We start from the raw sequence: 21,647 nt of genomic DNA, 5'->3' as shown, positions 1-21,647 counted from the left end.
TGTAAAGACATTTATTACACTTAGAAAAACCTTCTTTAATTAATTTCTTCACCAGAAAAGTACATTATTTTATTTATCCTTAAACTCTCTTTTATACCTTTAAGCCTATCATGTAAAAGTTTGTAATTCCTTCCACTGGGAGGTATATTTTTTTCACTCTTAAATTCTCTTTATAACTTTAACTGTATCACATAGTAGAGACACATAAAAGTTTTTGTACTGATTTGAATTATTTCTCCTTCTTGCTCTAAGCATTAAAGTCATCCATAATATATTTGATAAAACTTGGCCTTGCTTCTGGGTGGAGCCTTCTGGATACTGTTTTTTAATATGTCTTTACCATACTTTCATCCTTGCCTTTAATTATAAGCTTTTTCATTACATGTATGTGTATTCATAATGCAGCTCTAACTTCATACTTTAGCATCCTAAAATTACAATTTTGAAGGTAATAGCATGAATTATTTAAGCTTACTCTTATTCTGAATCATCATAAAATAGACTTCTGAAAACAATGCTAAGCATTACCGTTAGTGTTTTATTTAACCATCAGAGAATCAAGAGCCCAATAATGAGCTAATCAGTTGGACCTGATTAAACAGACCTTTTTGGTTCGGATTATATATTTCTACATAATCACATGAAATTACCTAATTTAAACATCTCTAGTTCAATAAAAATAATAATAACCTCATTTTATGATTCTCACCTCTGGCTTCCGTTCTTGTAGCTTACTATACTGTAAATTTGCATCACCTATTTCTTCCACAGACTGGGGTATAATTGTTAAGACTTCCATAGCCTCAGTAACAAATGTATCAATTTCATGTAAATGAGCTGAATAGTAATATTGAAACATAAGATATATTATTATTATCCAAAAATATTTATTCACATAATTTTTAAATGAAGAAGTGTTAGAAGTATTTACTACATAAAATACATTAAATCTTAGATTATAATTCACTTTCCTACAACAAAATTCAAAGTATTGAATAAGCAAAACATTTCTTCCCATGAAAGTTTATTGGTTTCCTATTTGCTTAAAATTTTTCAGAAAAAAAGAGTAAAATATAATCATTCTTAGTAAGCTTTACTAAAAATTAGAAACCTTTTCAGTCTTTTAATATGTTAAAATATTTAATTGTCATTTGAAAAGATAAGAAGAAACAGATTATGCCAGAATTACCTATATATCTTAGTAACATACAACAAAATGAAACTAGCTCAAACTCCAGATAATACAGATGTCTCCAGATTTTAGATCTCATGAGAATGAGATCTTTTTACTTTTATAAATCATCATTTTGAGCAAATTTTATTTTAGCATGTTGCCCAGTTTCAATTTTGAATCAACATTGAGGTTCATGTTTTACAACTACCGAAGTATATGACTCTACATACAAAATGAAATAAAAATTAAAGTGTCTTTACCTTGGATGGACTTCTTCAAAGAAAGAACAAGCATATCAAATAACTTCTGTATGAAATCATCAATCACAATCTTCACAGGGTTGCAATTAATATTTAAGCAATCCACTTTGACAATACTAAAAAACGTCAACAGACATATTTAATATGAAAAAAATCTCATAATATTGCAATGATTTTGTATAAAATCAAAATTTAAGTGAAAAGTATTATTGTGATCTTTAAACACATTTAGATTTTAGGTTTAATTTAGCAAAAGTGGCTATACATACTATTTCAAAGATTCTTGCTGAACAATGTAAATATAACACAAATCTTTGATCATCCCATGTATCAGTTTTTTATAAAAGCACATTACAAATTATTGAAGAATCAAGAGAATATATTTAAATATTTATATAGTTTGTCATAGCATAGAACGTACTTATTTAACTATTTATAAGATAAGTTCAGTATCCTGCAGCCAAAACACAAACATTTCAGTAAATGAATTAACAAGGGCAATGTCACCTTTTATAGGCACTATATGCACTATCACACAAGGCCTTTCCTGGAAAGTATTGCTTTCCATTAGTAGTGGCTCTAGTGGTGAGAATACCAGAGAGCAAGGGAGATAAATTCTCAAGTAGCTAGGTTATGAGACACCCTTCAGAGGCTCTGTCCACATTTACAGCAATATATGAACACAGCACTTCACTGTACACCAGAAAAAGGAAGCAGAGTAGTACAAAAGCAGAAGTAAATATCATTAGCATTTTATTCTGTGGTATGCTTTCACTAGTAGCTTCTGACCATAATTACACTGCACTAATGCACAGCAAATACTAGCTTCTCATACCACAGCTGAATAGAAGCCTCATCCTCCAACTTATTCTACCCAACTAAATCTTAGCCAGAGCCTCTAGAAGGCAAATGTCTTTCATTTTTTGTATTGCCCTACCCAGATGATGCTCAAATGTCACAGCTGAGACCTACAGAAGGGAAGAATTTGATTTCAATACAAGTAAGTGGAGAATGCCCTTACTATCCATGTCAAAAACTATTGTATTATGGTACAGCAGTCTTATAATTAACCTCCAATACCTTGGAAGTCGTTCTACTTCTTTCCCTTTTATTTTCAATGCTTTAAAATTTCTCTCCCAATCATGCACAGTAAAAAGATGCTTTTCCACCAGAGTTTCCATATCAACTTGTCCAATCATAATCCATTCCTATTTAAATAATGAAAAACATATTATGAGAGAAATAGAACTTATAAATTGCTATTTAAAAGATTAGGACCCAACTATTAAGACCAACTACTAAGAAGAAGAAAATGTACAGTATTCAGATAAATTTTGATTTAAATAAGTAAATTTACCCACTACTGCATACCCTAAAGAACAGGAAAAAAAAGATATAGATTGAAAATATAGTAATCATAAACTTTAAGAAGAGAATGAAACTCTTTCTTTAGATTATCTTTTTAGGGCCAGGGATTTAGCTCAGTGGTTTTGCCACCTGCTGCACAAGCGCAAGGACCTAAGTTCGATCCCCAGTACCAAAAAAAAAGAGTATCTTTTTAAAGCAGATGTACCTAAATTAGAAAGGTAGAATCACTTCTTCAAAGCCAAAACTCACTGCGACAAGCTACAGATCTGGAAATATCTAGATTTACCCAGTAGAGTCTAGAAATCTAAAATGTATAAGCACTGCAGTGTCAGTTAAAGAAATGAACAAATTTTCAGTCATATAGCTCAGGATCAATACAAATGAGCAATGAAATTAGGCTTTATATAATATTTGGAATTACTTGGTTTGATGCACTTCAAACAGTAAGAAATAGTCATGCTCCACACAATGACATTTCAAGGAGAATGCATATACAATGGTAGCTATACCATTTAGCAGCCCAGGTGCATAGTCAGCTTACCACCTGGGTTTTTGTAAGCTCACTCTATGACTGTATCGCAGCAGACTGTTATCACTGAAAGCTCTAAAAGGTTCACCATCACTACTCTGAAACATTTACACACAACCACACTGTGAAACAACACATATTTCAGATTATACTCTACTCATTAAGCAACATGAGAATGTCTTATATATCACCCTAAATTCATTAAAATTTGAGCACTTCCCCTCAAAATACATTTTCTTCAGGAGAATTAAAACTGACAACAGTGGCCAGGCATGGTGGTGCATTCCTATAATCCTAGCACTCAGGAGGCTGAGGCAGAAGGATTACTGCAAGTTCGAGGCTACATAGTGAGTTCAAGGCCAGCTTAAACTACATAGTGAGAACCTGTCTCAAAAAAAAGAAAAAAACCTGACAACAGTCATGTCACATTCTAGTTTGATACAATAATGAAACAATTTTTAGTTCCTTAGTCTTCACAAAATAATCAAAGACAAAAAACAGTATAACTTTTGTTCATCTGCATAAATTTAATTGTATGAGAATCCACAAATTGGGCTTTCTGGTTTACCAAGTTTTAATTGTACGCTACATAAGATAAACTAATAATGTGACATTTAATGTTGACTCAATCAGTTGAAATTTTATGAAAGGAAAGTTAAATGTTCTGTACCTTATGTAGATGTAAAACAGCTGACAATCTTCTAAACAAATCTTCTGCTTTACTGTAAATAGTCAGAAATCCACTTGCATTTCTATCAATCATAATTGAAAAAATAGACTCATCTCCTGCCTCACCTACTCCCCTAAACTGATTCGGAATGCTGATGAATCTCTTCATTTCTCTATAATATTTAGCCCGAATTTCTTCAAAAGGGGGCCTGAATTGTAACCGTCCCTGTCTGAAAATAAAATAAGAATTAATTTTACATATAAATTTATATGGTTTAATTACATATTTAATTTAAAATATAAATTATGAATTAAAATTAATTAGGATATTAAAACACCTTACTTGTAAGTTAAGTCTATATTTATTTCCGGCAGATTCTCATTAAGTGCTTCTAAGCCCATCTGATACTGATGCTCCAGAGCTTTGTACAACTGGTAATTCCAGTGCTGTTTCCATGCATGCATATCACTTGCTTGGAATCCCTAATATGTTACATTCACAGTTTTATTTAAAAATTAGATGGCAGATTGATTTTTCAGTTATTAATTTCATGTCACACAAAGTACTCTTATAATTTTTTTTAAAAACCTTATTTTAAATATTCTAAAACAGGAGCCAGGGATTTAGCTCAGTCGTTCCAGTGTCTGCCGCACAAGCGCAAGGTCCCAAGCTCGATCCCCGGTACCAAAAAAAAATATTCTAAAACATGCATTTCTTTGTCACTTTCAGTAAGTTTATGCAGTGTCAAATATGAAAAGATCTAATCTTCATGCTTAGGAATAATACATAAAGTAATCAGAATTAGAAAATTATGCTAATATTAAATGAATTTTATATTTGGATTTTATAATGCAGTAACACAAAGAATGGCTTATTTTGTAAATTTTTTAGTCATTTTTCAAAAATTCCCATGAGGTATGGGCCTCATATTCAACTAAGATCTCATTATCACCTACTACAAAACAGGCTTTGTGTTACCACCTCTATATACACCATGTCTCATGTCAAAATGTGAATAAAACTGAAATTTTACTGCCCTTCCAAAAAAGGAAAAAATTCTGACATAGTTATTTTTATCACTAATCTTCCTTCCCACTCCCTGAATGATGGATATTTAAAAATATAAGAACTTCTGGGGCAGAGATTTAGCTCAGTGGTTCTGCCGCCTGCCTTGCAAACACAAGGTCCTGAGTTTGATCCCGGGTACAAAAAAAAAAAAAAAAAATATATATATATATATATATATATATATATATATATATGAACTTTAAAATACTAGAATGCTGTTATGATTTGGATCTAAGGTGTTCCCTAAAGCATCATGCACTCACAAGTGAGGCTTCTGGGAGGAGACTGGATTGTGAGTGTGTGATTAGTCCACTGAGAGGTTTACAGCTGGGAATGATGTGGGGAGGGGAAGCCTGGTAGGAAGAGGCAGGTCACTGTGGGTGTGGCCTAGAAGGATGTGTATATATACAGTACATCCTTCTCCTCCTTTGATCCCTCTCTGCTTCCTACCTGCTGTGACATTAGCAGTTTCTTTTTTTTTTGGTGATATTAGCAGTTTCTTCTCTGCCATGCCACCTTGTCTTGGAGCCAGCAGACTACAGAGTGAAACCTCTACAAACTGTGAGCCAAAATAAACTTTTCCTCCTAAGAATTATGGGTGTTGGGTATTATGTCCAAGTGACAAGAAAGTAACTAAGATAAATGCTCAGGATAATTTTTATACTTTTTTGCTTCTATACAACTAGTATTTTTGTTTTTGTCTTACAGTTTTAAAAAACTAAAAAATACATGTAACACCTAACACATACTCAACTATGATTCTATTACCATCTATTACACAGCAGTCTATTTGCTACCACCTTGAGGTACATCATGTGTTATCAAAATGTGAATAAAAATTTTACCACCTTCTCCAAAAAAAAGAAACAATTTTCACATAGAGTTATTTCTATTACTAGTCTTCTTCCTAAATTTAACTTTGTGTCCTACAGACATCACAATTAAAGAGAGTTAACAGACAAAAGATATTTAAATACCAAGTCAGAAACACTACATACTCTAAATAGGGAAATCTGGCATCCGTAAAACAAAAAGAAATTTATTTTTTATATTTTTAATGTAAATTTACACTTCATCTTAGCCAAAAGGCCGAGAAGCGATAATTTATTGTTAAGTTTTGGTCTTTATATATAATTCTGTCAAAGAATTCTAAGCTTACTAGGAATTTATTGGCAAAGATTTGAAGATAAATGTATTTCTCATCAATTCATACATTCATGGTCTGAAAAGACTATATTTCAAAATACAGACACAAAGAAAATATACCCACCTGTGCTTCTACACTTGTTAAGCCAGTTCTCAATTCTTGTAATCCATCTTTCCAACGCTGTTGCTGCCGAAGCAGATCAATATTCATAAGAATGACCACCTATTAAAAATTAGGGCATAATAATCTTAATGTACTGCTGGAAAAATAGCAATTTTCATTAAAGAAAACTGACATATAGCATGTTAACTAAATGATCAAGTGTAACTCAACCTTTAAGAAATATCACAATTTGCCTGATGTAACTAGAAGGCCAAAACATCACTTCTGTGGTATTCCTGCCATAATTGCATAAGAAAATGTCATACAGGGCCGGGGATTTAGCTCAGTGGTTTTGCCGCCTGCTGCACAAGCACAAGGACCCGAGTTCAATCCCCAGTACCAAAAAAACAAAAAAGAAAGAAAAAGAAAATATCATATAAGCCCAAACTGAAAGTCCACAAAATAAATGACCAGTAAACTTTGAAAGTATCATGGTCATGAAAAACAAAGAAACACTGAAGAATAAAAGACTACAGAGACTCAACAACTAAATACAAAATAAGAAACTAGATTATATCCCAAAAAAGAAAACAGATTTTAGTGGAAACAGTTATAATATTCAAAAACAGTCTGTTTCCTAGTTTTGATACCTATGCTATGGTTTCATAAGTTGTTAACATCCTGTGAAGCTCTGTAAAGGGTAAATATGAGCTCTATGCTATTTTTGCAACTTTAAATTTCAAATTATTTTAAAATAAGTTTTCTTTTAAATTACATCCTAATTATTTTTTAATAGCACTATTAATGTCCTATTCAATTTTATAAACAAACCATACCTTTTCACAAAATGTAGTGTGCCATTTCCGCAGTTTTCTATTTTCAGTGGCAAGTCGTTCAGCAGCATTTTGAAGTTTTTGGATATAGCTTTCCAGTTCTTTAGGATTATCCCAAGTAATTTGTGACTTTCCTTCACTTCCTGCTTTTGAATTCTATGGTATAGTAAAAGACATTAGTATTTAGACACTCTTCTTTTTTCTAAAAGATTCAATTATAAGTTCAATTATCCCCAACACATACCTACAATAACAAAACCATATAATAATTTTCCATTTTATAATGATAAGACAGTCTGGTCAAGGCTGAGTAGCTCTATTTCTTCCAGTTCCTCCCGCTTACTACTAAAAAATACTTGGCATAATGCAACAAACAAGCATAGGAAGTCTAACGCTTATAACAAAAAGGTCAGACAGTCTAGAAACCTCTGGAATTGAGGAATAACACAGCTAGGTTTCCTTATTGTCTACCATATATCCAGGATAGGATACTGGAGAAGCCTCCAATATGGAACTATGGAAAGGCACAGATCAAAAACACTCTAGAAAAAGCTTTATCCCTTTTTAACCAAAGGACTAGGTGAAGCCCACCTGAGCTGAGACTATACCCTTTTTTGAAGGCAATGAGACGTAACAAGTTGATGAATCTCTTTAACAGAAAAGTTCGAGTGAAAAAAAAGAGCACTGAACTCCACTCATGTGCAGTAAAGCAGTGCAAATTGGTGTTCCACATTCATCAGGATGGTACTTGCATAGTCCAACAGAAAACTGAACACATATATCCACCCAGCCAACATGCTATACCTCAGCAGAATGACTGTTTTCTAAAATATGAGGATTAAATATTGTTCAGAGTATCATAGCACAATGTCTAAAGTGACAAAAATATATTTGAAAATCATTCATGATATCAAAAATTAGGAAAGTCACAATTTGAATTAGAAAAGGTAAACGCCAATACTAAAATGAATCTAATATTAGAATTATCTAACAAAGATTTTAAAGCAGTCATCACACAAATGCCTTTAGGAACAATTATAATTTCTTTTGGTACATGGTGAAAAAGAAAGAAAATTTTAAAAATATATATAGAGAGAGAGAGAACTGAAAAAAATAACAGAAATTTTTAAATTTCTAGATGGATTCAATAGTAGAGTTGGTAAGTTAGAAAATAGAATCAGTAAATCTAAGGACAACTCAATAGAATTTACCCAGCATGAAAAGTAGAAAGAAAACAGGAACAACATCAACAACAACAAAAAAGAACAGACTCTCCAGGACCTCTGAGAAAAAAAGAGCTAAAATACAAGTTACTAACATCTTAAAAGTTGGAAAGAGAGAAAAGCAACTGAAATAGTCACTCAAACAATAACTGAAAACATCCTAAATTTGGCAAAAGACATAAACTTACGAATTTAAGACTCTGAGTAAGTGAACCTCAAAAAGGATACACTTAAGAGTCCCACGTCAGGCCACTTAATAATTAAACTCTGTAAACAGAGTTTTGTAAACAGAAAATTTGAAATCTTGAAAGTAGCCAAAGGGAAGCAATGCATTACTTGGAAAGATACACAAATTCAAATGATTTCTCAAATGAAACCATGAAGACGAGCAGAAGTTAAAAAATATTTTAAAGTGCTAAAAGAATCATCAAACATGAATTTTGTATCTGGTGAAAATATCCTTCGGGGGAAATGAAAACATTTTCAAGCGAAGGAAAACTAAGAGAATTTGTCACTAGCCTACCTACTTTTTTTTTCTGGTACCAGGGATCGAACTCAGGACCTTGTGCTTGCGAGGCAGGCGGCAGAATCACTGAGCTAAATCCCCAGCCCTAGCCTACCTACTCTTAAAGCATGGCTAAAGGAAATTCTCCACATCAGAAGGAAATGGTAACAAAAGATGCTTGGAACTTCAGAAAGGCAAAAGAACCCTGGGATAAAATTAATAAACATACATATACATACATATATATATATATATATATATACACACACATACATACATGTATATATAGAGACCTTCTTAATATATACATATAATAAGCTTGTTATGGTTTAGATCTAAAATGTCTCCAAAATTCTCATGTGTGGGGGACATGATTTAGATTATGGGGATGCTATACTCAGAGAATTAATACATGGATGAGTCCAGCAGTTGAATGCGCTGTTAGGAGGTGGGGTCTGCTTGGGGGTGGGTGACTGGGGGTGTGACCTGGAAGGGTTTATTCTTGTTCCTAGCTCCTCCCTTTCTTTCTGCTTTCTGGCCACTATAGGTTTCTGGCATCTTTTCCTCCTCTGTACCCCTCTGTCATCCTGTTTCTATCATGGAGCCAGCCTTTAAGTTGCAGGTGTCAGGCACTGTGTCTTAGCAGATGGGACAGTAACTAAAACAAAACTATTCTCTCTCTCATGATTTCCTTAAATCTCCTAATATTTCTGAAGATAAACCTTTTTTTGTGAAACTGTCTTATGAGAAGAAAAATAATTACATTTAGAATATATTAAATGATATATAGTAGTAGATATAAATCTAAGATGGGACTTGACAGAATACTAAGGATCTTTGTAACTCTTTGGCCACTCACTGTATTATAGAATTTTGGAGGGCAGGGACTCAAATTTATACATGATTCCATTTGCAAAAATATGCATAGAAAAAAGTTTAAAAATATATACACCAGATTAAAAAGTTGCCATGCCTTAGTAGTATTATAGGATTTTTTAAAACTTTTCATTATAAACTAATCTATTACAGTATAAATTACATAACTTCTCAAAATTTTAACCCTGATTACTAATATGGAGAAAAGAGTTAAGATAGTAGGTCAAACTATCATCTGAAAGGGCTTCTTAAAAGACTGAGTTGGCATCTGAAAACTTTGATTTTTAAAAGGTCTCTACCATCCTACCTAATAAGAATGGCTCACTGTATCTAAATATATGGTTTGTGTTTAAACGCTTGCTTTCCTTCTAAAACTCAAGAATTTGGGTATATAGTAGACCAAAAATGCCTATGTGCCCATCTCCCAATATAAACCTGAGTGTTGAGTCTCTAATGACCTTCCCTATAATACAGCATTTCACATGTACTACAATGTATTGCTGAGAGAATTACACAAGCCCTGTGTGAATCTACTTGAAGAGGATACTTGGAAGCTTACAACCTGGTTTCTTCGGACTTAACCCCATGTATCTTTCCTTTCCTAATTTTGTTCTATATGCATTCACTTTAATAAATTATTGGTATAAGTATGACTGAATTGCAGCTCTTATGAGAACAACTACACACTAAGTTCTGTGACTCTTCCTAGTGAATAACAGAATGTGGGAGTGGTCTTGAGGACCTTGAAGCAGCTAGTTGTCCACTTTCAAATAAAAGGGTATATTCCTCTTATTTTTTCATGTCTATGAAGGCTAAAAATAGAAATTTCAAAAAGCTAATAGTCACATAGTAAAATAGAGTTTAAACATTACTATGGGTTTTCCTAATTTCATATGTGTGGACATTTAAATAACAAGAGATAAAGAGTAACTAGGTATTAGATAACAAAATCAGGAGATGGTAGAAAAGCACTAATGAACATTGTACAGAAGGACCTCAAACATCAAGAAAAAATAAATAATATCATGTAAATCATATACTATCCATATTAATGCAATTAATCAAAATAAATACCAAAATATGTGAAATACTAAAATCATTTAAATCTATAGCTAGAGAAAATTACTACTTGTTAAGAGTGAAGGAAAACATTGTGGAGCGAAAGAAAGTCTAGCTCAGTGGTTATGCTAAGGGGAAGGGTTACTGAAAAACTAAGAAATAAGAATCACTTCACAAGAGACTACTATTGGACAAGAGATAGAGAATAGGAATTTGAAGAAGGCATGTAAGGGAGATGAATATGATAAAATAAGGGGAGATGAATATGATAAAAATATAGTACATGCATATATGAAAATATACAGAACCAATATTTTACAAAATTAATGGGCACTAATAAAAACATATCATATTTATACATATGTGATATTTTTAAAAAATTATTTCACATGTAAAATCTAATTATAAAATATAAAAAGTTCATTTACCTTAATTATCTGTTCAAATGCTAAAGCAGATTGTAACATCATTGGCCTCTGACTTTGAATCATTTGTTGATCAATAGAATTGTAAAAATGTGCCACCTAAAAGGTAAAAGCCCAGTTAGCAATAATTGATAATAAATAACACATTCTGTTTGTAAGTTTTAATTTTTCTTCATTTTTAATTGTTTGAATGGTAGTTAACTTTTCTCAATTCTAAGATTAAAAAGAAAGTAGTGTTCCATCTCAAATACAGGATTTATTCATGAATTATTGAATACAGTGAACGTATATATCCTGAGTTCCTACAATTTCCCAAGGCACATCTGGAGGCTCATTAGACAAAGATAATAAAACCTAGTCCTTGAAATCAAATTCACAGCCTCAAATGAAAGAAAGAAACACAAAAAAGCATGTTAACTGCTATGAGTCTAAATTCTTAGCTCCCACATCTCTCAAAATCTGCTCCTTCCTTTTTCTGTATATACCAGAATGATATATCCATTTCCTGGACCAAAAATTATTTGTTTTTAACTCTTCTCTCACATTTCACATCAGCAAAAACCTATTACCTATACTTTCAAAATATATCTTGAATTCAACCACTTTATACCTCCCATCAATCTTACTCCAAACCACACACTCTCATTTCTTGGCAAGAAGAGTGACACACATGGCTAATTAGTATCCCTGCTTCCAACTATGGCCCTTATAGTCTCTTCTAAGAAACCAGAGTGATATTTGATCATATATATATATATATTATATACATTATATATATATTATATATAATGTATATAATATATATATATGAAGCCAGAGTGATAGTTTATATATATATATATATCAATCACATCTCTTGCCTACTCAAAACATATGACTTCCCAATATACTTGAGAATAAAATCTAAAATCCCTAAACCCTCATTAGGAGCCTTCCAATGGTTTCCCAGTATAATAAAGACTGAAATCCAAATGCAAAACCCATGCCCTTATCCTAGCACGTAAGATTCTACATAAACTGTACCTTACTAGCACACAAACCTCTCCCTCATTGCACTGCAACCAAATTGACCTTATTCTAACCTACTGACTGAGTCTTCCCTCCGGAAATTTACACCTATTATTCCCTCTACCCAGAGTAGTCTTCTTTTAGATATCTGCATGGCTCTTTTGCTCACCTTATGTCATCTCTGTTCTCAAATATTACCTCTTCCTCAAGGCCTGCCGGGACCTTGTAAAATGGCAGTTTTTGTTACAATCTCTTTACTATGTTTCACTTTTCTTCAAAGTACTTAACACTACCTATCCTTGTATTATATATCTTATGTGTCTACTGTCTCTCTTACTGAAATGATAGCTCTAAAATAGTGTCAAGTAGATAAGATATACTCAATAGATTTTTTTTTTTTTTTTTTTTTTTTTTTGGTACCGGGGATCGAACTCCGGTCCTTGCGCTTGCAAGGCAGGCGGCGGAACCACTGAGCTAAATCCCCGGCCCCACTCAATAGATGTTTACTGAATTAATCAAAGAATCAATATATAGAAATACTTACAGGTTAGACTTGTGGACAAAGAATATTGTCAATGCAGTGTCTTTTAACATTGAGGATAAAGAAAAAAAGGAAAGGTTCGCGTAAAAAGATAAAATGGGTAATCTGGGATGAGTCAGGAGTTTAAAGGGATGATGTTTTTTAATTTTTGTGACCCCAGCACCTCAAAAATTCTTGGCCCAAAGTGTTTATAAAATAAATAACTGTACTGACTCTTCTTTCCATTAATAAGCATGAAAGTATACTATATTTGGTGGAGAATACCCACCCTACTTTCTCGGTACCACAAAAGTGGGCCCAGGCTGGAGATATAGCTCAGTTGTAGAGCATGCACAAGACCCTGGGATCGATACTCAGTGCTAAAAATAAAACAAAATAAAAATAGTACACCCAGAAAAAGCATAATCAGGAAAACAAGAAGCAACAGAAAACATACTATTACCTCAATCTGGCCATACTGCTTTCTCTCCAACATTCTACTTCATACTCTCTACTCTAGCTATATATGTGTGCATAAATAAAGCTATGTATATAAACAGATTTTCCCAGTTGCTCCTCCAGGGGAAGTATAAAAACTATATGATCGCTCCTTTACTTGTTGAGCCCCTATTGTGATAGACTAAATAATACATAGGTTATAAAAGTGACCAAACCTCTCTGCTTAAAATAATCACTCACTGCCTTGTGCACCAGAGAGAATATATGCATACTCTTCCAGAGGTATATCAGATCTCAATCCTCTGAAATGAATTATGTGATTCTATTTCTATGCCTGCCCTGGAAAAGAAGTAAAAATTCCCATCTCTGTACTTTCATGGGACTTTGAATATAACATAGCACTTCTAATACATTAAATATTTTATCTGCTTGTTTTATCTGCTGATAGTCTATAATTAGCTAAATATGGCCTTAGGAGTCCAAGAGACTTGGTATCAAATCCTAGCTGCATATCTTACTACTATGTGGAAAAACTGTTACACATGTGGTTTCCAATTATCAGTGTTCAAATGGAGGATTAACTGAAATACAGTAGTTTACCCTTTATCCACAGAGGATATATTTCAAGACCCCCAGTGGATGCCTGAAACTACAAATAGTGCTGAACCCCAAATTTAATGCCTTTTCTATCTTAACTAAGCACTGGTCACATACTGTGGGTGTTATTTTGCAGTTTGACATGTGACAGAAAAAACAGCACCAAATTATTTTCCTTCTTCAAAATTTCCAGATAAAAGATTCATTTTAATACACATATATATCAGCCTCAGCACACAATTGTGTTCTTTCTCTATTAAGTGGGGAATTTTCCCTCTTAATTTAAAGGAACCATTTTGCAGCTACTTTATGGCCCATCTGAATTAACAGCATTGCTATTTTTGTGCTTTAAGACCATTATTAAATAATATAAAAGTTACTTGAACACAAGCACTGGAATGCTATGATAGTGATCAGATCTGATAACAAAGATGGTTACCACAGGCTGGTAGCATTCACAGCATAGATTAGATAAAGGGATGAAATCCATCCCAAACAGGAAGGAGTGGGGCAGTATGAGCTTCCACCGTACTATTCAGAATGATGTGCAGTTTTAAAATTATAAATTGCTTATTTCTGAAGTTGTCTATTTAAAATTTTCAAACTGCAGGTGTCCACAGGTAAATGAAGCTATGGGAAATAAAAGAGCAGATAGTGAGAGAATATACTAACATAAATAATACATCTACCACAAAGACTGGTCTTTCCCAGTAGACCAGAGATTCTCAACTATAGCTGATTTATACCTTAGGTGACATTTGGCAATGTTTTTTCTACAGATATTTTTCATGATCAGTACTAGGCAGATGCTACTGGAATATACTAAGTACAGACCAGGCATTCTATATTGCAGAGGACATTCCCCCAGTGGTGAAAATTGGTCCAAACTGTCAAAAGCGCAAAGGTAAGAAATCTGGTACCAAAGTAAGAGAGCTATGTTTTCATTTTTAAATCCTTACTACACAATATCTAGCAAAGCAGGTGCTCGATGAATTTTTGTTGAATGAAAGAATGAAAAGCCAAATTCACAAGATACTATTCCTGCCTTCCCACATCTAATAATCAAGTGAGAGAAAAATTGAAAAAAAACCCAGGGTTGGGAATGTAGCTCAGTGGTAGAGCCCTTGCCTAGCACATATGAGGTCCTGGATTCAATTCCCATTACTGAAACTAAAAAGAATACAATATGATAAGCTTTATAATGATTTTCGCACTACATACAGAATATGGAACAATCAACTAAAGGAACACACAATAGAGAAAGTGACTTTGGGTTGGAATTTAAACAATGGCACTGAGTTTTCCAATCAGAGAAAAAAAGATACTACTGCATGGAGACATACTCAGAGAAAAGGCAATGTTCATATTTGCCAAAGCATAGTGCTGTACTTTAGATCTTAAATGTTCCCCAACAACACATGTGTTAAAAGCTTGATCTCTAGAAAGGAACTACTTGAAAGTGGTAGAAGCTTTAAGAGGTGGAGCCTGGTAAGAGGCCTTTAGGTTATTAGAGGTATGCCCTTGAAGAGAATTCTGGGACCCTTCAACTCCTCTTCATTCTTTCTTTGCTTCCCAGCCATGAGGTGAGTTGTTATACACCACCACATGCTCCCACCAAGATATGCTGCCTTGCCACAGGGCCAAATACAAGGGAGACAATCAATTGTGGACTAGAACTTTCAAAACTGTGAAACTTTCTCTATATAAGTTGATTATGTCAGGTATTTGTTATAGTGACACAAAGCTAATATACATAGAATACAATACGAGGGGAAAGTATAGGCAATAAAGGCCAAACAAGTAAGGTTAGTTAGAACATGATTAAGAAGGGTTTTGTATACCATGCTAAGGAGATAAATAATGAGGTGTAAGAGTTGGTTTCAAGCAGAGAAATGACATTATGGCACTGTGCCAATAAGCAGACTGAGGAAAGGACTAGAAACAAAGACCAATCCACTAGCTCGGAAATTCTCTAAGAATTTGCCTGAAAGGCAGGCAGATGACTCTTAAATTAGAAAGTCCTTTAAAACTTTAGTAAGTAACATGGAAGAGAAAAAAATAAAGTTCTGCTTTTCCAAACGTTTTTAAAATGAAAGCCAAGAAGAATACTTTAAATTAATAAACTCCTATATAGTTTACAAAGTTTTGTTATGCAGTCACTTAACAAACCATAACTTCACAAGTTAAAACTGCTATTCTATCAGCCTAAAAAAAAAATCAAAAGTAGAAAACAAAGCCCTTAAGATATTCTAGTTTAATGTAATGAATTCAAAATAGACATATTTTGAAAAATATAATTTCATACTTGTTTAAGAATAATTGCTTGCTTGCAGAATTTCTGTGCGATGTTGGCAACTTGCTGTATTTTGGCAGGAATAACAAAGCCAAGGGCTGAAAGCTGACGAACTTCTCTTAGAAGAACCACCAAGCGATCTGAATAATGTACTTTTAGTGATCCATCATTAGGATCCAATTCCATAATTTGACTATTAGCGTCAATACTACAAAAAAAAAGAATAATCTTTTATTTCCTGATCTCACTCTTTTGAATGATGAAAAACACAATAGTTTTTTTTAACTTTTCTACAAATCTAATATTAAAATATTTTTTTATTTTCAGCTTTTAAATCATATTTTTTCACATTACCTCACAATCAAGATTTTGGAAACAAACCACAAAATCCAAAATATATCATCAATTAATATTGCAACCAAGCATTTTTAAAGTCAGAAAAGTCATCTAAGCTTCATAATATATCCATCATAAAGAAAAGATCTGGATTCATTTTCTAAAGATACAGCAGATTTTTTTTTTTTTTTTTTAGCTTTTTGAGACAGGGTCTCACTGTAAGTTCAGGCTGGCCCTGAACTCACTATGTAGGCCAGGCTGGCCTAGAACTCTTAGCAATCCTCCTGCCTCAGTGAGAGCTGGGATTACAGGCGTGCACCACCACATTCACATTACCTCAGATTTTTTTAAATTAGACTACTTGCTCCTTTAATACTTTCACTAAAAAAAAAAAAATCAATATTTTATAGAAATCTAAATGGTAAGAGTACAGAAGTTCAAATGTTTCATTCTTCTATATTTGTTTCAATACCTAAGGATTATCCTTCCATTGTTTTTGATGAAGACATTAATAGCAAATATTATTTTGACACACTAACATGCATGAATTGTGAAAATGTGAGCTAAATTATGTATAAGGTATAATGTTTTCATCACCTTCCTCTTAGAATTAATTTTATATAATGCTTACTTTTCCAAATCGCTTTGATAAATTAAGTAAATATGCAAGTTTTAAAGTTACCTACTGAGAAGCAAAAACAAACCTATCAAGCCTATTTAACAGCACATAAACAAAGCATAGTACAAAACAGATACTTTCAAACAGCTTTAAGTAAAGATTAAGCCCATATTTTGCTATATCCACATAGAGCCTGTCAGAAAACTATAAAAATGATTTTTTGTCTTTATTCAGAAGTGACCTTCAAAATTAATTTGTGTATACCAGTATTTCCAAAACTGCTGAAAACATACTAATGGTTTTATGGGACAATAATGGGTTTTATATCAAAATAAAAAGCAGAAGGAAGGTGGTTTTTTTGAAAACTGGGAAGCAGTTGAACAAAGTTAAACAGGCTTCTTTACAATAGATCTCACCCCTTTGGCATGTTACCATATACAGTGATCACTACTGGAGCAACAGTTATAAAGTGTACAAATACTGCAAAATTAGTTAACTGAAGAAATAATGGTGGAGATGCAAGGGGGCGTGCTGGAGCATCTCTCATGTTTTAGGCCCAAAGTAGGCAGGAAATATGTTAATTGTCACAAAATTATTATCAGTATGTCCTAGAACCCTGTGGTTCTTCTATTCTTCCACCAAAGCCACAATTCTAGAAAAGAAAAACTTTAATAAGTACCACTTTTGACCTAATTATCTTTTGTAGAAGTATGGGGGAGATAAACAGAACTTTACATTACGGACAAAGTTACTTTCAAAAACATGTTTGGCCATGATGATGAATGCCTCTGGTCCTAAAACTACTGAGAAGGCTGAGGTAGGAAGACTGTAACTTCAAGGCCAACCTGGGCAACATAGCAAGATCTTCTCTCTTATAAGAAAAATAAAGGGACATAGTAGGGTAGCCCAGTGATAGAGAACATGCTCAGAGCCCTGGATTTGATCTTAGCACCACAGGGAAAAACAAAGACATGGTAAGTTTCTAAAGCTACAGACAGAAATAATGTTGGGACAAGTCTGTCTGAGGTACCGAGAAAATGTAGGGTTTTTTTTAAACTATTAATTTTAAATCCCCATTACAATAAATAAGTTAACCAATTAGTACAGTCAATAACACTTAATAAATATTTACCAAAAGCTTACTATGTCAGGCACTATGAAAATATTCCCTATCTCAAAGGGCTTAATACAATTTAGTGCAAAGTATGTGTGTTTGTACAATATAAATGTGAAACAATAGTAAAATATACAAACACCTCTAACAAAGAACCAAGGAGGAAGAAAAGCCTAATTCCCAATCAAGAATCTGTAATTCCAGGTAATAAACATTAGAAGTAAAGAGGAGGCAGGCAGTCAACTTAACTAGTCATAAAAGTTTCCAACTTTAATGACTTCAAAATTAAAGATCAGCTAACAAAAAAAAATAAGGAGTAGCAAGTTTGGATAAAGGAGAAAGATTAATTACATCATGAATTTGGATTAGTAACATATGGTTTTGTAATTTACAGTTTAGTATATTTATACTTACCTCAAACCTGATCTGGAATCAGACAAACCTGATTGAATATCCCTGGACCAATCATCAAATTGTTCCTGTTCATATAGTTTAAATTGGTCTAAGATATCTTTAGCACTTCGATGGAAAGATCGAAATCCTGACAGGTCAAACAAAAGAGCCTCTGCAGTCTTGATGGCATCATCTATCTTAAGAAGTCAAATCAAAGATACACATTATATAAATTTAAACAAAATTAGCATAAAATAAGGAGCTCCTTATTTTGATCTGTGATTCAGAAATTATTTTCCCTTTTATCTATAAACAGTAGAACAGATATTTGAAAGAACAAAAGAATAAGATATTTGAGAGAACATAGTATTAATCTCTGCTTCTGAATTACACACACCAGAATAACAAAACACAAGAGAAGCAAGACAATGCTTGATTTAAAGGGTAAAATAAGGGAAAGTAAAGTCTCAAAATATTTGTGCCCTACTGATTTTCACAGGAAACTTCAACAATTTCAGCAATAATCCTAAAAATGTTCATCAATAATTCTACCCTTTAGCTAAATGCTGTAAATAACAGCTCAAACAATAATTAGGCCAATTTGAATGTCAAAAGAAAAAAAGGACCTTTCCTCTGTAATTGTATATTGTAGAATATTATACCAATCTGGAAAGGTGATTGATAGTATCAAGTAGAATATTCCAGTAAATAAAAAATACAAGCTGAGTAAGTAGAACTGTCAACCATACTAGCTTTTATAGCACTTTGAGTCCTTTTACCTTTGATCACAGACCTATCAAATATTTGTTGTATGATTTAATGCAAGACACTATACCACTCACTAGAAGGTTGATAAAAGTCTTAGGTCAACTTTAATATTAAAATAATAGCCTTTTTAAATGTATAAATTGCTATTACTATCTTAGACAATGCCATACTTACTTTCTACCCTTCTTTTAACTTTCTTTCAACCTAAGGTTGAATTCAGTTATATAAAGTTTATATTTAGTTATATAAAAATATTTGCTAATAAACTATGCAACTACCAAGATTTTGCAATTCTGTTTTTTAAATGCAGTATAAACAATGTGTCCCTCTTGCACAATTTTTTAAGGCACTTTCCTGAAAAAAATGCAATTGGAATAATAAATGATTTGCAAAGTATCTCTATATAAGCAATGAATAGAGCCATTAGAATTTTCTCTATACCATTTTATAGACTTCTACATTCCTCATGAAAATTAGATGGATATGCCAAGAAAAACATTGAATATTTTCGCTACAGTTTTAGTGGACCTACTAGTATTCTTCAACTTTTATTAAAACAAATACCTTCAATTCCAACTGGCGAATCCAAACAATATTATTGACAACTTCTGAAAGATTTTTGCCAGAAAGTGGACCAGACGCATCACCAGGAATTCCTCGACATCGATTCTCAAAATCTAATTGAAAATCTATGAAATTTAAATCAAAAAAATGATTACATAGTTAGCAAGGGTTTTCTAAATGACTTTCATGTACCAAACATTATGTCAAATGTTGTGGATAAAAATGTGTCCTTACCCTCAAGGACCTTACGATGTATTAATCAAAACAGAGAAAATAACCTAATTCAAAAAATCTGGCATTCACAAGAGAGAAATTAATTAATCTTCAGTATAAAAATGTCAGAATATATCATCTTAATCATAAATGATATGCAACAAAAAAACAATCTACAAAAAATATTTTCTCAAGCAAACACTACTCTCTGGTAAATTTTTACCTTTAACTGAGTCCACAAGTCTTGCCAGTAAAGTTTCTCTTTCTAACATCAATTCTTTGCTTATAGATGGACGCTTCACCAACTCTTTGTATTTTAAAAATGCTTGAAGAAGCTAATATAAAATAAAATAAGTATAAGTTCATCCCGCTCAATTCACTTTGTATGCACACACACACACACACACACACACACACACACACACACATACAGCAGCTTAAGAAAAATACTAACAGTGAAATATTTCAATGTTTTACCTGCTGTGGGCTGTCTTGAATTTCTGAGATGTAATTTTTCAATTTTCCTGCTATTTTTTGTTCTGCAGGTGCAATAAGTTTTTCATATTGAGACACTGCAGCTTTCCATAAAGGCTGTATAAATTAACAACATGGTTAGACTTCAATACTCTTTAAAAATCTATCTTTAAAAAGAACAACACAAACAGAAAATCATATAGACATAAAAACATATATATTCAACCTCAGTATATGGATTATATTGCACAGGATTCAGGCCAGTAAAAGGTTCAAATACTCGAGACAGACACATGATTTTCTCTTCACTGGCAGGTAAAAAATAGAGAAGTTTCTCATGAATTGTCCTAACAGCCAAGACCTAAAACACAAAATATTAAAACAAAGAGAATTTATTTAAATTTTAAAAAATCTACAGAGATAGGTCTATAATCTAAAGATATTAGGTAAGAGTGTCTTTAAACTAGGTTCCCTGAAATGAATGAAAGTGAAACTATAATCCTGACAACACCCATCAATAATAAGGATATTAACATTAATCAGAGTACTCAAATCTAGTAAAAATGTGCAAAATTTGGATATTTTTATGTTTTAGGCTCAATTAAGTAAATGTTTAGTCTGCTCCAAACATAGCAACAACTGGTTTTCATTATTCTGCATTAAAGTATCCCTTTAATAATGAAATCTATGTTAATGGCCCTACTATTTATAATTTACAAATGGCTAAAAAAAAAAGTATTGTTGTATTTTAAATTGAAATTTTCCATTAATAATCAAAAGGTAATCAAAAAGTTTAAGTACAAACATTATAATCTTCCATTTGAGTTAGAAGTAACAGTATAAACTCATGATTTTTTTCTTGCTAAAAAAAAAAATTCAATAATTCTATCTACATACATCTGAGCCCTAAAAGCATTAATACCCAAGGAACAGTTAGTGCTTTCTCAATCAAGTTGCTACTGAACAGTATTTCTCACCAAAAAGAACCAGGATCTTCAGAAAAATGGCTAATAAGGTATAGTACAAAAAATGTACAAGATAGGCTGAAAG

At 32.6% G+C, this 21,647-nt stretch overlaps 1 protein-coding gene across 12 annotated transcripts in view; it reads right to left on the bottom strand.

Annotated features, from left to right (window-relative positions):
* Positions 1 to 21,647, bottom strand: part of Dync2h1 (dynein cytoplasmic 2 heavy chain 1) — a 333,458-nt gene that overhangs the window by 300,240 nt on the left and 11,571 nt on the right. For all 12 annotated transcript variants that reach the window (XR_015451638.1, XR_015451639.1, XR_015451640.1 and 9 more), the window contains exons 7-20: positions 20,824 to 20,958; positions 20,601 to 20,714; positions 20,347 to 20,458; positions 19,911 to 20,035; positions 18,600 to 18,775; positions 16,129 to 16,324; positions 11,243 to 11,338; positions 7,155 to 7,307; positions 6,340 to 6,438; positions 4,344 to 4,483; positions 4,002 to 4,230; positions 2,515 to 2,642; positions 1,435 to 1,550; positions 710 to 837 (exon numbers count right to left, since the gene is read on the bottom strand). Coding sequence is in view for 9 of the 12 variants with exons in the window: in XM_021251564.2 (XP_021107223.2) it covers positions 710 to 837; positions 1,435 to 1,550; positions 2,515 to 2,642; positions 4,002 to 4,230; positions 4,344 to 4,483; positions 6,340 to 6,438; positions 7,155 to 7,307; positions 11,243 to 11,338; positions 16,129 to 16,324; positions 18,600 to 18,775; positions 19,911 to 20,035; positions 20,347 to 20,458; positions 20,601 to 20,714; positions 20,824 to 20,958 (1,947 nt within the window). In the remaining 3 variants the exon portion in view is untranslated. The remainder of the gene's footprint in view (positions 1 to 709; positions 838 to 1,434; positions 1,551 to 2,514; positions 2,643 to 4,001; positions 4,231 to 4,343; positions 4,484 to 6,339; positions 6,439 to 7,154; positions 7,308 to 11,242; positions 11,339 to 16,128; positions 16,325 to 18,599; positions 18,776 to 19,910; positions 20,036 to 20,346; positions 20,459 to 20,600; positions 20,715 to 20,823; positions 20,959 to 21,647) is intronic.

The sequence above is a fragment of the Heterocephalus glaber genome, unplaced genomic scaffold, assembly GCF_053883595.1.
Source record: "Heterocephalus glaber isolate CG9 unplaced genomic scaffold, H.glaber_assembly_v1.0 deba00001429, whole genome shotgun sequence".
In the NCBI taxonomy this organism is placed as follows: domain Eukaryota; kingdom Metazoa; phylum Chordata; class Mammalia; order Rodentia; family Bathyergidae; genus Heterocephalus; species Heterocephalus glaber.
Note: the sequence above shows the minus strand (reverse complement) of the source record. Positions and strands in the feature narration are given on the sequence as shown.